The 13,307-nt window shown below is 47.5% G+C and overlaps 1 protein-coding gene across 1 annotated transcript; it reads left to right on the top strand.

Moving 5' to 3' along the window:
• The first annotated feature begins 392 nt into the window (after positions 1-392).
• Positions 393-10,388, top strand: LOC8030621 (ATP synthase subunit s, mitochondrial). Its single transcript, XM_029971539.4, has 4 exons — positions 393-660; positions 1,176-1,378; positions 3,197-3,359; positions 10,179-10,388. The coding sequence occupies exons 1-4, from the start codon at positions 527-529 to the stop codon at positions 10,312-10,314; spliced, it is 636 nt and encodes a 211-aa protein (XP_029827399.2). The 5' UTR covers positions 393-526; the 3' UTR covers positions 10,315-10,388.
• Positions 10,389-13,307: the final 2,919 nt, after the last annotated feature.

The raw sequence follows: 13,307 nt of genomic DNA, 5'->3' as shown, positions 1-13,307 counted from the left end.
GTATAAAGTCTCATTCCTTCATATTTTCACATTATACCTGCGTCAGCGAGCACGAAGAAGCCCGAAGTCGTCGGAAAGCAGCTGCACATCACGGCTACCGCGCACCGAACAAACTCGCATCCGCCAGCTCTGGGCGCTGCCATCTTACCCGTGACGTCACGGCTCTTGGAAGGTCACGTGACGAGTGGTCACATTTGCGTAAAATATGGCGGCAACCGGGGGGGTGCCACTTCCGAACTTCCGGTTTATCACTCTAAGCCCCTCTACCTCGTTGGCCAAAACCAACAATAGCACTAGAGCGTTCACTGAAATAATTTGTGCAAACCACAATGGCTAGGTGGCGTAAGACATCGTCTAATTCAGAAATACATAACTGTACATCTACAATAACAGTTGATAGCGGCTGTGTTTGACGATCAACCGTATTTTAACAAATTTTACGAGGTAGAACTGGTGCTGAAAAAGGTGGAACTGCAACTGTGTGTTCGGCATAGTGTGACACCTCTTCTGGACAGATCGCCAAACGATGATCAGGGCGCCCGTGGCCTGCTGCAGATCGTTGTGTGCGAGCGTGGGCATATCGCTGGCCCCTCTGGCCCCTAAGCTGACCTTCACTCCGAAGCGTCACTTCTGGCAATGGCTAAACGCCGTATTTAACAAGTAAGTGCATCAATTATGTACAAGTAAACCTGCATCAAAATGTCTGTCGTACACGCGGTTCATCAAAAAAAGTAACCTTATGCAATGAAACGGAGTTAAGGTTTCGGTTTCAATGCACGCAATTTTTAATGCAGTTAAAAAATAAAAAGAAAAAAACACAAAAGGTGGTTGTATTAACAACTACTTTATTTGTTTATTTGTACTAACAAGTACTAACTTAGAGGCGAAAGATAAGCCACAATGGGCAGGTTGTGGGGAAGCTCCCTCCACTCCTTTCCACTTCAGCAGAGTCTTTGCTCTCCATGAAGTGGAAAGAGGTGGGAGGAGTTTCCCCTGAACTCTTAACCTGCGACCAACTACAAGCCACCGTAGCTCAATGGAGCTAACAGGATCCAGCGTCCTCACTCGAAGGAATGTTTGCACTCGCTCCTGCCACGCCCAAGCAGCTTCATTCCCCTCAAACCTGGAATCTACAAAAAGGGTGGATTAATAATGCCATCATTTGTATCTGCCAGGTATGACGAGGCTCGCATCCGAGAGGTGGGTCCTGATCGAGCAGCGGCGGAATGGCTCATCCGCTGCGGCGCTTCCGTCCGGTGGGCCGGAGCGGAGCAGTTCCACTCGGACTACAACACCCTACCCGTGTCCCGGGCACTGAAGATCCAAGAGATTGACGCCACGGACTCGTCCATCATGCACATAGGCTTTCCCTACCTGAGTATGCATGCAGGCCAGGAACACCACGTCGAAGACAAAGCCTAGTTGTCTTTCATTCTCTAACAACATCACTAGTGGATTCGTGCAGCGCCATTCGCGTCTGCTTTGCCGCAACTGCCTCTTGCAGCGTCTCACAACCGGCGCAATGGGCGCGTTCAGTAGCGCCTCCTTTGCCTCCGAACGGAGTGCCTCGAGTCGGAGTCATCGGAGCGCCTACTGAACGGCAAAAAAACCCGCGGCTCCAAACCTGCTTCTACGCAACTTCCGCTTCCTCCCCTGCGCCAGACGGTCTCCGAATAAACTGGAAGCAGACGATGGCGAGCACGATCGCTTTTATTTGACGCCGGTTTTGAAGAAGTCTTTACAAGGTCGTTGAAGAAAAAGCGGGTGATTGTACACATCAGCGCTGCTGTTCGAAGCGATGCAACGCGATCGAGCCCTTCGTTTGGCGGTGCAAAGGCAGCTACTGTTATAAAAGCCGACAAAAATCGTCGTCAGCACACACAAAATACAGAGCTCAGCGAATCTACCCCGCCGGTTGCGATATTTTTATACGGCCATAAGTTTGTTCTGCCCTTCGTAACGAACTTCCTATAAAATGTATTCGTATACACACGGGAAGTTCTGCCGCGCTCGGCGATCAAGGTTTGTCGGCCGAAGCGAGCCTTAGCCAACGTGCACCCCGATTTAGCTACGCAAACAAAACATTAATCGGTATCATGCTCTGCGTGAGTGTCCAACCGGCTTCCAAAGTCGCGCTCATACCCTGTTTTGCTCTGTTGAGCGCGGACAGGACTATCGTCAATATTACTGAGTTTCCGTGCAACGGTGATCGAGACACGGCATTAAATGAACGTTTGCATTGTTTATTAGCATATTCAAACCAAACAAAATACGGTCCTATGCATTTTCCGAAAGAGCCTTACCTGAAAAATATATTCAAACGCGTTATTCGTCTTACCTTGAGCACTTTTCATTAACAAAAGCGAACAAACCGCGCACCCGCGATAGAACCGAAGCAGCTTATCCCGCCATATTGCTTGTTTTTTCCTCTTTTAGCGCCGGAAATCGTCACCAGTCAGGAAATGACGTCATTTTAGCTCCTTTGACTCTACGTGCACCGTCTCGGGAGTCGGTGCTTCGGAGCTTGACTCCGAAGCCCCGGAGTTACATGCACCGGAAGTGACTTTTGGCCGTCCAGTGGGAGGAGTCAGTGACTCCTTGACTCCGGGGCCGCTACTGAACGCGCCCATTGCCAGCACTTGCTGGGGTGCTTGGAACTCTCCGACTGGTGTGATCATGCTCAGATTTCCGCCCAGTGACGTCAAGTGGCGGTTTTTCGCCTGCGGCAATTCCAGCGATGGCATAGTGGCAAACGGGGACAAAGCAGACATTTGTTCTGCTGCAGCTAGACAAGCGACAAAAAAAAACTGCAGTAAAAACGAGGCGGGAGGCCATGACGACTGCGAATCCTGCGTTAGCTCGTTTTTTTCACCGGTTATGCTACAACCGACCGCCGGGATCACGACCTCCAACAGCATGTCACAACAGCTCCCGCGACATAATTTGTTGCCTCCTTGGGTCTACTTTTGATGCATGGGCTGGATAGGACGGTAAACACGTCAGTCGAAGACGTATTCCAGCATTTCGCGTGGACAGCAGACGACGCGCCAGAATGTCGGGTTTCGGCGTGTCTGTCGCTTGGGGGGCAAATCGAGGATCCACTAACGATGGCATAAAACTTGGGCCTTGCAATGTCTTCTAAGTGGTCTTGGCCTTGTGCCCCTTGCCGGCCCACCAAGTCGTTGCCTACTTCCAGGGGGGCTGACGAATCTCAGATCCCTGAACCTGAAGCGCTGTCACTACGTGAGAGACGAGGCCCTCCAGATGCTCGCGTGCCGGAAGGAGAGCCTCGAGGAGCTACGGGTGATCAGCTGCGGCAACGTGAGTGACTACGGGGTCAAGACGCTGTCTGAGCTGACGTAAGTGGGGTCCCCTTTCTTACTGCTATACGCTTTTCCGGCGGCAGTTTCTAACCAGGCGCTTTACGGCGCTCGTCCCTGGTTTTGAGAGTGTACATCGATGTCGTTCGACTGCACTGGGCTGCGGCAGCCTGCGTATACGCACTTTCAGACACTGGTGGCGGCTAAATTGCGCATATTTGGGACAGTGCAAATTAGCACATATTTTGGAGAAGTGCACCCAGGCAGGTAATGCAGACCCTTAAAGGGACAATGAAGGCAATTTCAGACATCTTTTTGGCGATTGAACTGGGTTCCAGGCACGTCTCGGGCCACATTGCCCAAATTTCAGCCGAAACCGGCGCTTGCGTGCCGCGCAAATCAATTAAACAGTCGCGGTAATAATCGTACCGGGATCGACTGGGGCGACGCCCCGAGAGTTGCAGGAGAAGCAAGCAGAAGCGGAGCTCACGTGACCGATGCGGGGCCAAGAGGCGCGACGTCGCAAGAGACGCGTCAGTGATTGGTCGGAACGAGAGACATGCCCTCGGTCACGTTTTGGTTCGCAGTTTTTAGGAATACTGTTCCAATTTCCTTTTGAATAACCATGAAACGTATAAATCGGACCGGAAATGGTTACTAAACCATAAATAAAGCAGCATAATTGTTTTTTTCTTTGCTATGCTGGACGCGAAACGGCCAACAAGCAACTATGGGCACTTTGGCATGCGGGCCGCTCGCAAGGGACGCTCGTTACCGGCTGGGCGGTCTCCGTCGGGTGATGCGGAGGCCGCCACACACTACTCCCGTTCCGTTTGTGTTGGGCCACTGAACGGAAGCTCGAACTCGCTCGCAAGAGCGGCATTGCCGTCCATGTTGACGGATTCGACGAAACAACCGCGCCACCGTGCTGCTATAACCCACCGCAGTAACCTGAGTCTCAATCTTCTAAATACTACCGATACCGACGTATTCACACTTGACGTCACCTCCGTTTTCGGAAGCCCAGAAACGAGCATGGAAATTGTTCAGTTTCGGTTTCTTTACTTTTTTCGTAGGCACAGAAATACGCGTCGCAAATGTCTACAAAAAATTGGGCAGCATGTTATGTTCCCAAGAAGCATAAAAACACTATTTAAAAAAAAAAAAAAAAATTCTCTTCATTGTTTTTTTAAAAAAAACACTAAAAGCAATTTCTTTTTTTTTAATTTGAAATTTTGAAGACGTGTTTGTGTTGTGACGTTGGTTGATATGTCTAGCTGATATATATTCGCCCTTGGGATTATAGCCCCCTTGATTGCTCGTACAAATGCTACATCTTCGAGGGAGGTGGCACCAGCCATTGTTAGTGGTGCCTGAACGTACATACATGACAGAGGAAAATATAGGCTCGGGTCCTCTCCCAGGTACTCAAATGTTGCATAATTTTTAGTAATGATTTGTAGGAAAAGTGTTCACCCCTATAATTGATTGACAGGTATTGCATCATCGATAATCGATCGATCATCAATGTCATCTCTCAATTGACCCTCGTGACGTCGTCACCAATCGACCAAGGTCATTGGCCGACCCTAGCGACGTTATGGCGGTCTCGTGACAAGGCACTGCTCCCACGTGGCGCATCCAGGTTGCCGGCATGTGCGCACTGCCACGAGGTGGCGCATCCGACGCAGTATAGTGAATCCGAGTTGCTGCTGTGGGTAGCCGGCGGGGAGTGAGTGGGTTTGCCTCTGGCGTCAGAGACAGTGACATCACATGCCTGCTGCCTAGAAAAGACTTCCCGTCCTCGCCAAGAATTGAAACCAACGACCGCTCCCTCTTTAAAGGGACACTGGTAGGGTATTTATGCTTGCCACAGTTTTTATTTGTACATGACATATGAGAGCCCAACTACCCAGAACACAATTTGTGGCTCTAAATTCATTTTCTTTCGGCCCGAAAACCGCTGATTGAGAACTGGCAGGTTTCAGTCGCGCTCACTCTCTTCTCCGTGGTCATGTGCCGTTTTCTATGGTTTAGACACAACCATCTAAGATAATGAAAGTCATGGTTCGTCGAAGGCACACTTAATACTAGAAATGGACAAAAAGCATGATACCCATTTTCTGTGACTTCTAAAAAACTGCAAATACGTTGATTGAAATAAAAAAAAATAAAAAATAAAGCTGCACAACCACGTCACTTTTGGTATCTTTCTCCTCCTTTATATTTCTTCTTCCTCCCCAGTCCAGTTTTCGAACAGTAGCGTTTTTTTTTACTTTATTAAAACTATACGTAACACTGTAGCAAAATATTGGTTGGCGTGATGACAAAGACACCGTGTCCTGTCTTGCGCAAAAATCAGTCAAGGAATCCAACATCGTCGACCTACTATGTTACGAGCTCTACAACGGATGTCCCTGGATGGGACGTGTAATTTTCGCCGTAATCAAGTGCCACCGGGATCTGACATCGTTTCGAGCTCGCTCCTACCGCCCAAGGGCAAAGAACATGCGTCACCGTCGTCAAAGATGAGGACCAATGCCGTCTCCTACAGAGAAAGTCATCCTGCATCCTTCGGTGGAATCAACAGACTTGTACAGCGCGCAGGACAGAGAAAGGTGGAAAAGTTTTTATAAGGCTCCGACACAAACACCCGATTTAGGGAAACCAAGCATCCTCGATTATACTGCAAAAAATTGTCCACGGGCCTCGGAGATGTGTATCGAGCAAAACTTTTGGAAATTTAGAAAATTGCCAAGTATAACGACAGAAAAAGGAGCATTTCGTTTGTGATCGACACGTTTTTGCAATTTCTCGCTTCTGTCCAATATCTCGAAATGTGGGTAAGGAGGTTTGGAGAGCACTTAAAATTACCTTTCGTAAAACAAAGAAGCGGAAGTTTTTGGGTACGGACCGTGATTGTGAATGTTACTGAAAATTATTGAGGTTTCTTGATAACACTCATGTTAAAGGGACACTGACAGGGTATTTATGCTTGCCAAAGTTTTTATTTGTACGTGACATGAGAATCCAACTACCCAGAACACAATTTGCGGCTCAAAATTCGTTTTCTTTCCTCCCGAAAACTGCCGATTGAGAACTGGCCAGTTTGAGTCGCGCTCGCTCTCTTCTTTGTGGTCACATGCCGTTTTCTATGGCTTAGACACTACCACCAAAGGTAATCAAAGTTGTGGGTCATCAAAGGCACACACACAATATTAAAAATAAAAAAAGAAATATGATGCCCATTTTTTTGTGGCTTCTAAAAAGTTGCAGATATGTTCCTTGAAAAACAAAGTTGCACAGCCACGTGACTTCCGGTAACTTTCTCTTCTATATTTCTTCTTCCTCCCCAGTCCAGTTTCGGTTTGGAGCAATTGCATTTTTTTTTACTTGATTTAAAATATGTGACACTGTAGCAAAAAAATGCTTGGAAGACACCATGATGGTGTCTTCCAACACCATCATGGATCGCCTGGAAAAAAATTTAAAAATATTTTCTTGGAGTGTGTTAGTGTCCCTTTCAAACTATATTCTGTCTATTCGAAGCAAAGGGCCTCGGAAGTGGAACACGTACAACAAACCATTATGAGGATCGGGTTTATAAATACTTTGAGTGTGCAAGAATGAGGCAGTTAATTGAGATTCTTTTTAAAGTCCTACAATTCCAGCCATCACAGAACATCACCCATTAACATCTGGGAATTTCCTTAACATGTTCTGTCCTCCCGGACATGTAAAAAAAATTTAATTTTAGGTTGCCGTTCTTGTGTGGATCTCAGATGCATGCTACATTCTCTCGAAAAAGTACAAACAGTCATTGACAGACGAGATAATCATTGTCGACAGAATTCGAATAGGCATTCCCACTACCTACCACCTCATTGGCACGGTGGGGAACGAACCTGTACTCGGGTTCAATTACGAAGCCGAGCTACAACGCATTTCGCTACCTGAAAACAAGACCTGGATTGTTGAGAGGATTATGAGGCGTGTTCCTGATTTGCAATACTTTGTTAAACAGAGAGGTTACGATTCCCAAATTGTTAAGTAAAAGCGAGCGATTTTGAAAAATAAAAATGGAGTAGAAGCTTGAAGGCTTCATTTCTTCTTTTTCATCTGCAGAGGGGCCTTCACGATGCAGATTTTTCCGCAAGACGCGACACATAACCTTTGTTATCGCACTTTGTTCGAAAAATCGGCAAGTTGCAACGTAGTGCCGTGATCCAAATTTATTCCGTAAAGGGAGGTCCATGGTTTGCCTAATTTGACAAACATTGAAAAGACATTGTCAAAGACAGATCGACTCACTTGTGAGGTGAGTGTCTTCACATTCGAGGTTGAATTCCCCAAATGCATGGTTATCTGCCACATTGAAGCGGGGTTTAGTTTCAATGGCTGATTTCTGTTTAAGTTTACACAACTTTTTTGGGGGGTAATTGAACTTCATTGGGGCGCGTATCAAAAACACGGACTCTAGGCATTGATGAATTTCGGCATCCTTGTTCAGGCTCAGTTCTACCGTTCAGTTTTTGTACGGTTTTGATTGAGCCTCGCCGAGATTGACGACGGTCAGGCAAACAATGAGAAGAAAGATTATGGTGGGAATTATCGGGGATCAGAGTTTCAGGTACCATCCATAATGATCAAGTGGGGCTGCCATCCGTGAACTACATAGGTGCGACTTGACCCCGACTGGATGAAGCGCAACAACAGCGCCAACGCAAATTCCTAGTGCCCGCAACGACGAGTACATCGAGCCGCCTCGTTAGCTCAGTGGTTAGAACATTGTATTAAAGGGAGAGCGGTCGTCAGTTCGATTCTGGGTGAGGAAGTGAACTCTTTCCTCTAGGCAGCAGGCACGTGGCACCACCGGTAAGCCCACTCACTCCTCGGTGACTAGAGTTCCTGTATAGGCTCCCTACGGGAGCCAGAGTTGCGCATTTGTTTTCCCCGCGCCGCCAAGCCGCTACTCGCCGAGATCCATCACGTGAGGAGCAAAGCATCCGTTGGCGTGCAAGAAAGCCACCTTTACGGTCGCTCCGCTGACGTTTCTCTTGCCCCGGCGTATGTTTCCCTGCTTTCCGCCTCTTTTTCCTCCTCTCCTGTTTTGCATGCGCGGCGGCGCGCGCGGCGCCGCTATTCGCCAAATTTAGTCACGTGAGGAGCAAAGCATCCAGCTCGTGCGGGAAAGCCGGTGCTACAGCCACGCGCCGAGGCTGAATGCGCAACTCTGCTACCGTAGATAGCTATACAGGAACTCTATCGGTGGCAACCTGGGTGCGCCATCTGGCATCAGATGTGCCAACTGGCGGTAGCACGCCTACACGGGCATCTTGTGACTGCCGTGACGTCGCGAGGGTCAACCGACGAATGACTTCAGTGATTGATTGATTATCGATGATGCAATACCTATTGATTGATTATTAGGGCAAATCATGTACACTTTTCTTACTGCATTACGGTGCAATTTGACCCCCTCTGACAGGGTGCATACTTTTTTTTCGCCATCAAGTACATTTGGTCATGCATCATCTGTAAGATTCCGTGTTTTCGGAGTTTATTTCTAGTGAAATTTGGAGGGTGTTTTTCGGAGTCTGTTTTTCACTTGGGATTCGGGGTTTATCAGAGTTCCTTTTGGTTAGATTCCCAATTCTTTGAAATTCAAAGTGTATGTTACTGTGTAAGAAAATCTAAAAAAAAAAAATTCAAAAACAAAACAAATAGGGTTTGGGTACCATCACTGTTGTCCCGAAAGAACCTTGGCGTGCTAAAAGGCAAACCCCTTTTGTCAGTAGTACTAGATTTCAAAGGAAACTGAAGTGGAATCTCCGTCTATATTGCTGTTTATTTTGTTACTGTGACCTCGAAATTCAGTTTTTCGGATATATCCGAATTGACGGAAAATTTACTGGCGAGTGTTTTTCGGATTTTTCTCGATTTATCCAAAAACACGGAACCCTAATCATCAGCCTTGACCAGTGTTACTTATGGCAAAGATTGCATCTGTTGATGCGATCAACGAGGTCTTTCCAGCTCACCCGAACCACAATGTGCAAACTATCTTCCGAAGGGTCTGCATTGCCTCTCTGGTCATTGGGACCTTCATACAAAATAAAGTCTAGATGAGCTTGAATGCATACAGAAACGAGCAGTGCGGTTCCTATGATTTCTCTAAAAGGTCTTCCGCTATATGTGTTAAGTTAGGGTGGCCCTTGCTTGCAAACCGGCAGGGATATGTTAGATTGTCCTTGTTTTATAACATATGTATTGACAGAAATGGTATCAAAAAAACACAATACTTGACTGAAAGAAACAACCTATGTGACCAGACCCCAGTACAGACCAGTCGTGAGTCGTGAATCCATATCCAGAATGAACATTGAAGTATGCATTCTTCCGTCAAACGATCCACGAGTGGATTAACCCTCCTGCTGAAATTGTATCTGCTCCTATTGCATTGCTACATTGACTTCTGTTAATATTTTTGTGCTCATATCTGTCTTTCTTTTCTTATATTGCCAAGTTGCCGTGATGCCATCTTAAAATCAAATCCTTTCGCATTGTCAATTTTTTTTTTTTTAACTTATTTGTGCTCAATTGTACTTAGTTTAAAAATTTTGAAATATCTACCCACCTACAATAATGTCCTAGTAAGGGCAATGTAGGTATTAGAATAAACAAATAAATAAATAAAATATGCGTGCTAACCTCTGGTAGCGGCATTACAGCCTTGCTGTCTAGGAGTTGTGTATAAGCTCATGTGCCAGTTCGGTAACACCTCGTAGCTCATAAATCCAACAGAAAGCACTTCAATTGCTAATTATCTCATGTACCGAGCAATTGACATTCTTGCAGGAAGCTCAAAACCCTGGAACTTTTCGACCTGCCAGAGGTAAAGGACAAGGACGGATGTGTTCAGCACCTCCGCCAGTTTCTTCCAGCCTGCAAAGTTGAATACCGGACTGACGAACAGTTGCCCAACACTCAGTAGCCAGACTGCCAAGGTAAATGTCAGTGGCAAAACTATGCTGTGATGTGCGAATAATAAACCATGTGACATCGACATACATTGAGCACTTAATTTGTTTTAATGGAACTACTACATACTATGGACCGGGCAACTCTATATCGACGGCGTGGAATAAATTAGTGACCCAGGTCGTTCTCCCACATTTTGGCAAATTTTGGTGGGTACCTCTCGTCTGAAAGGTAGTTCTTGTTAATAAAATAAATGGGACTGGTGGTCTCTGCCGGCAAGGTTAAGGGCTGCGACACTTCAGTGGCAACCACAATTGGGAGGGAATTGGTCAGTTCCACAGTAGCCAACATTGCTTGAGAGTCGTGTTTGCTGGTGTCGTCTTCCGTTATGCTTGGTGATTTTGTGGCGAAAGCCACGTGTGCTTCGGCGTCCGTAATGTTGGCGAGGTCAGTATTGGATGCGATAGCCATACTTGCAGTGCTTGCCATAGTTACGATAGGGTCCATCTCCGCTGTTGTTCCGACTGTGCCTTCGTCCGTAACCATGACACGTGTTACAACGTCGGTAACTTCGCCGAAGTCGATACTGGACTCGGTAGTTGTGGCTGTGCTTGCACTGTTTTCTGCAGTTATGGGGTTGCCAGCTGTCTTCACTGTGGTTCTAATCGTTGCTTTGTCTGTAACCATCGCCCGTGTTACGACGTCAGTAACTTCGCCAAGGTCAGCGCTGGACAATGTAGTTGTGGCTGTACTTGCACTGTTTTCCGCAGCTGCGGTTGCGCCAGCAGTCTTCACTGTTGTTCCTTTGTCTGTAACCATCGCCCGTGTTACTACGTCAGTAACTTCCCCGAGGTCAGTACTGGACAAGGTAGTTGTGGCTGTACTTGCAGTGTTTTCTGCAGTTACGGTCGTGCCAACAGTCTTCGTTGTAGTTCCAACTGTTGCTTCATCCGTAACCACTGCGCGTGTTACGATGTCGGTAACTTCGCCGAGGTCGACACCAGACACAGAAGCCGTGGCTGTACTTGCAACGTTTGCAACCGTTACAGTCGTGCTGGCAGTCTTCAGTGTGGTTTCAACCGTGCCTTCATCCGTAGCCATTGCTGTGGACTCAGGTTTGTCGTCTAGATCTGCAAGGAGGGTCACCGCGGGGAGTGCCGTAACTTGGTGAAATGCGAAGCCTGGCAGGCTCGGGCCTGCAGCTGGCAGATCGGAAGGATTCCCCGCCTGGAGCCCAACACCTTGTGGGAAGACGCCGCCGTACGGCTGCACCGAAAGGCAAGGCATTAAGACATTCGGTCCGCAGGGCCGGATGACCGCAAATGACGGAGCGGGTGGGGCCTGTTGTTCCGGCACGGCAAAGTCTTGGAACCCGTGAGAGAGAGAGCCTTGCAGTCCGAGCACGGGCCAAGGCATGTGTCCGAATGGCTGCTGCTGGTTCATCAGGCGGGTCCACGTCGGCGCTTGGCGGTCAATGTCTTCGCGAATCTTTTCCTTCATCTCGGCCAGGCGACGCAGAAAACTGGAGCCCAGGTCCAGCCCAATTCGCATGGCAGGAAACATCTTGGACGAGGTTGCGTCGCCGGATTGGCTGGATGCCAGAAGCGCACCAGCCATGCAGAGCAGCAACGTAGTGGCCCTCATGGTTGAGATTGGGGTTCCTTCCGTGCTGAATGCTGGAAAATAGATGACTGGAGTGAGGACATAGGTAAGGCTAGGCATGCAGACAGCAAGCCTGTGTCCCTGCTCCAGATTGTAACCTTTTTTTTTTAAATGCCTAGCATTTATAGATTAGTCTGTGGCATGCAGCGTCGACGTTGCGTGACACTGTGACATTGCTCCAAAGGTACTCTAAGCGCATGGTATTTATAGGCCTGCGACGTCTCGTGATGCCATGCACATATGACACTGACGCAATATACGACAGCGTGACATCATGCTGTCACAGGAACCTGACGTCCAACCGCTTAGTAACAGGTTTAAGTTGAGCTAGTTGGTACATAACACAAGGAAGTCAGCTTAAACATTGGACAAACATAGACGGAATGAACATACTGCAGTGTGTATGTTTGTTCCCTCTGTGTTTGTCCAGTGTTCAAGCTGACCTCCCTGTATTGTGTCCAACCGCTTGTTCACGTCATGTGAGCAAGTGGCGGACAAGTGCTAAAGCCGGATGAATTGATGGACACTAATACCTGTACCCTCTATAACAGGTGGTAGCTTGTGCCGTTTAGCCTAGAAACCACAAATGCGATTCCTCCCGTCGCCCTTTTAAGCTATTTTTCTTCCCTCAACCTTTTTGTGACTATCACCAGGCAGTGTGAGATATCACCAGGGTGACCCTGGGGGGATGGGGCAAAATAACTATAAACATCCCCTTCCCTCTTCTTTTCACTACCCGGCAAGGGAGTCGCCAATTTTCCTCCGGTCAAACCTTGTCGTGGTTGCCCCAACCCCGAATCCACTGGGAGACAATGTTGAGACTTTGGGCCGAAGCCATGCATGTGGGAGTCCCAATTTTCCTTTGTCCTGCCTGTCCCCAGCAGGTTCAGTTTTCAAAAATACAAATTTCCCTAGATAATTTCCACCGATTTTCTAACCTTTGTGACTGGGATTCTTTCCCTCTTTATTCCTTCATTCTTGCCAGCAAAACCCAGTGCCACCCCAAATTCGTTACCCCTTCAGGGAGGACAGTGCGAAGCCCCATGCACTTCAAGACCGAATGTTCCAATGTCTCAATCTTGCATGGCGTACGGCACGTAATGTGTCTGCCTTTTGGAATTTAGCCCTATACGTCTTTGTCCTTAGCACTCCCGTTTTTGCCCAAACAGCAAAGAACTTGATCGTGCATTTTCAAACAAATTTTACCTTATGTTGTTTTTGTAACGTGTACATTGTAAGCTGACCCTTCTTGCATTCTTTTTAGTCTGCCTCTTTTCACTTCCTTTTGTACTAAACTGGTCTGCTCAGCTCCATTACTGGTGTGCAGGCATTTAAATGTCAGCT

Source organism: Ixodes scapularis, unplaced genomic scaffold (genome assembly GCF_016920785.2).
Source record: "Ixodes scapularis isolate PalLabHiFi unplaced genomic scaffold, ASM1692078v2 PGA_scaffold10__122_contigs__length_95168666, whole genome shotgun sequence".
Taxonomy (NCBI): domain Eukaryota; kingdom Metazoa; phylum Arthropoda; class Arachnida; order Ixodida; family Ixodidae; genus Ixodes; species Ixodes scapularis.
Note: the sequence above shows the minus strand (reverse complement) of the source record. Positions and strands in the feature narration are given on the sequence as shown.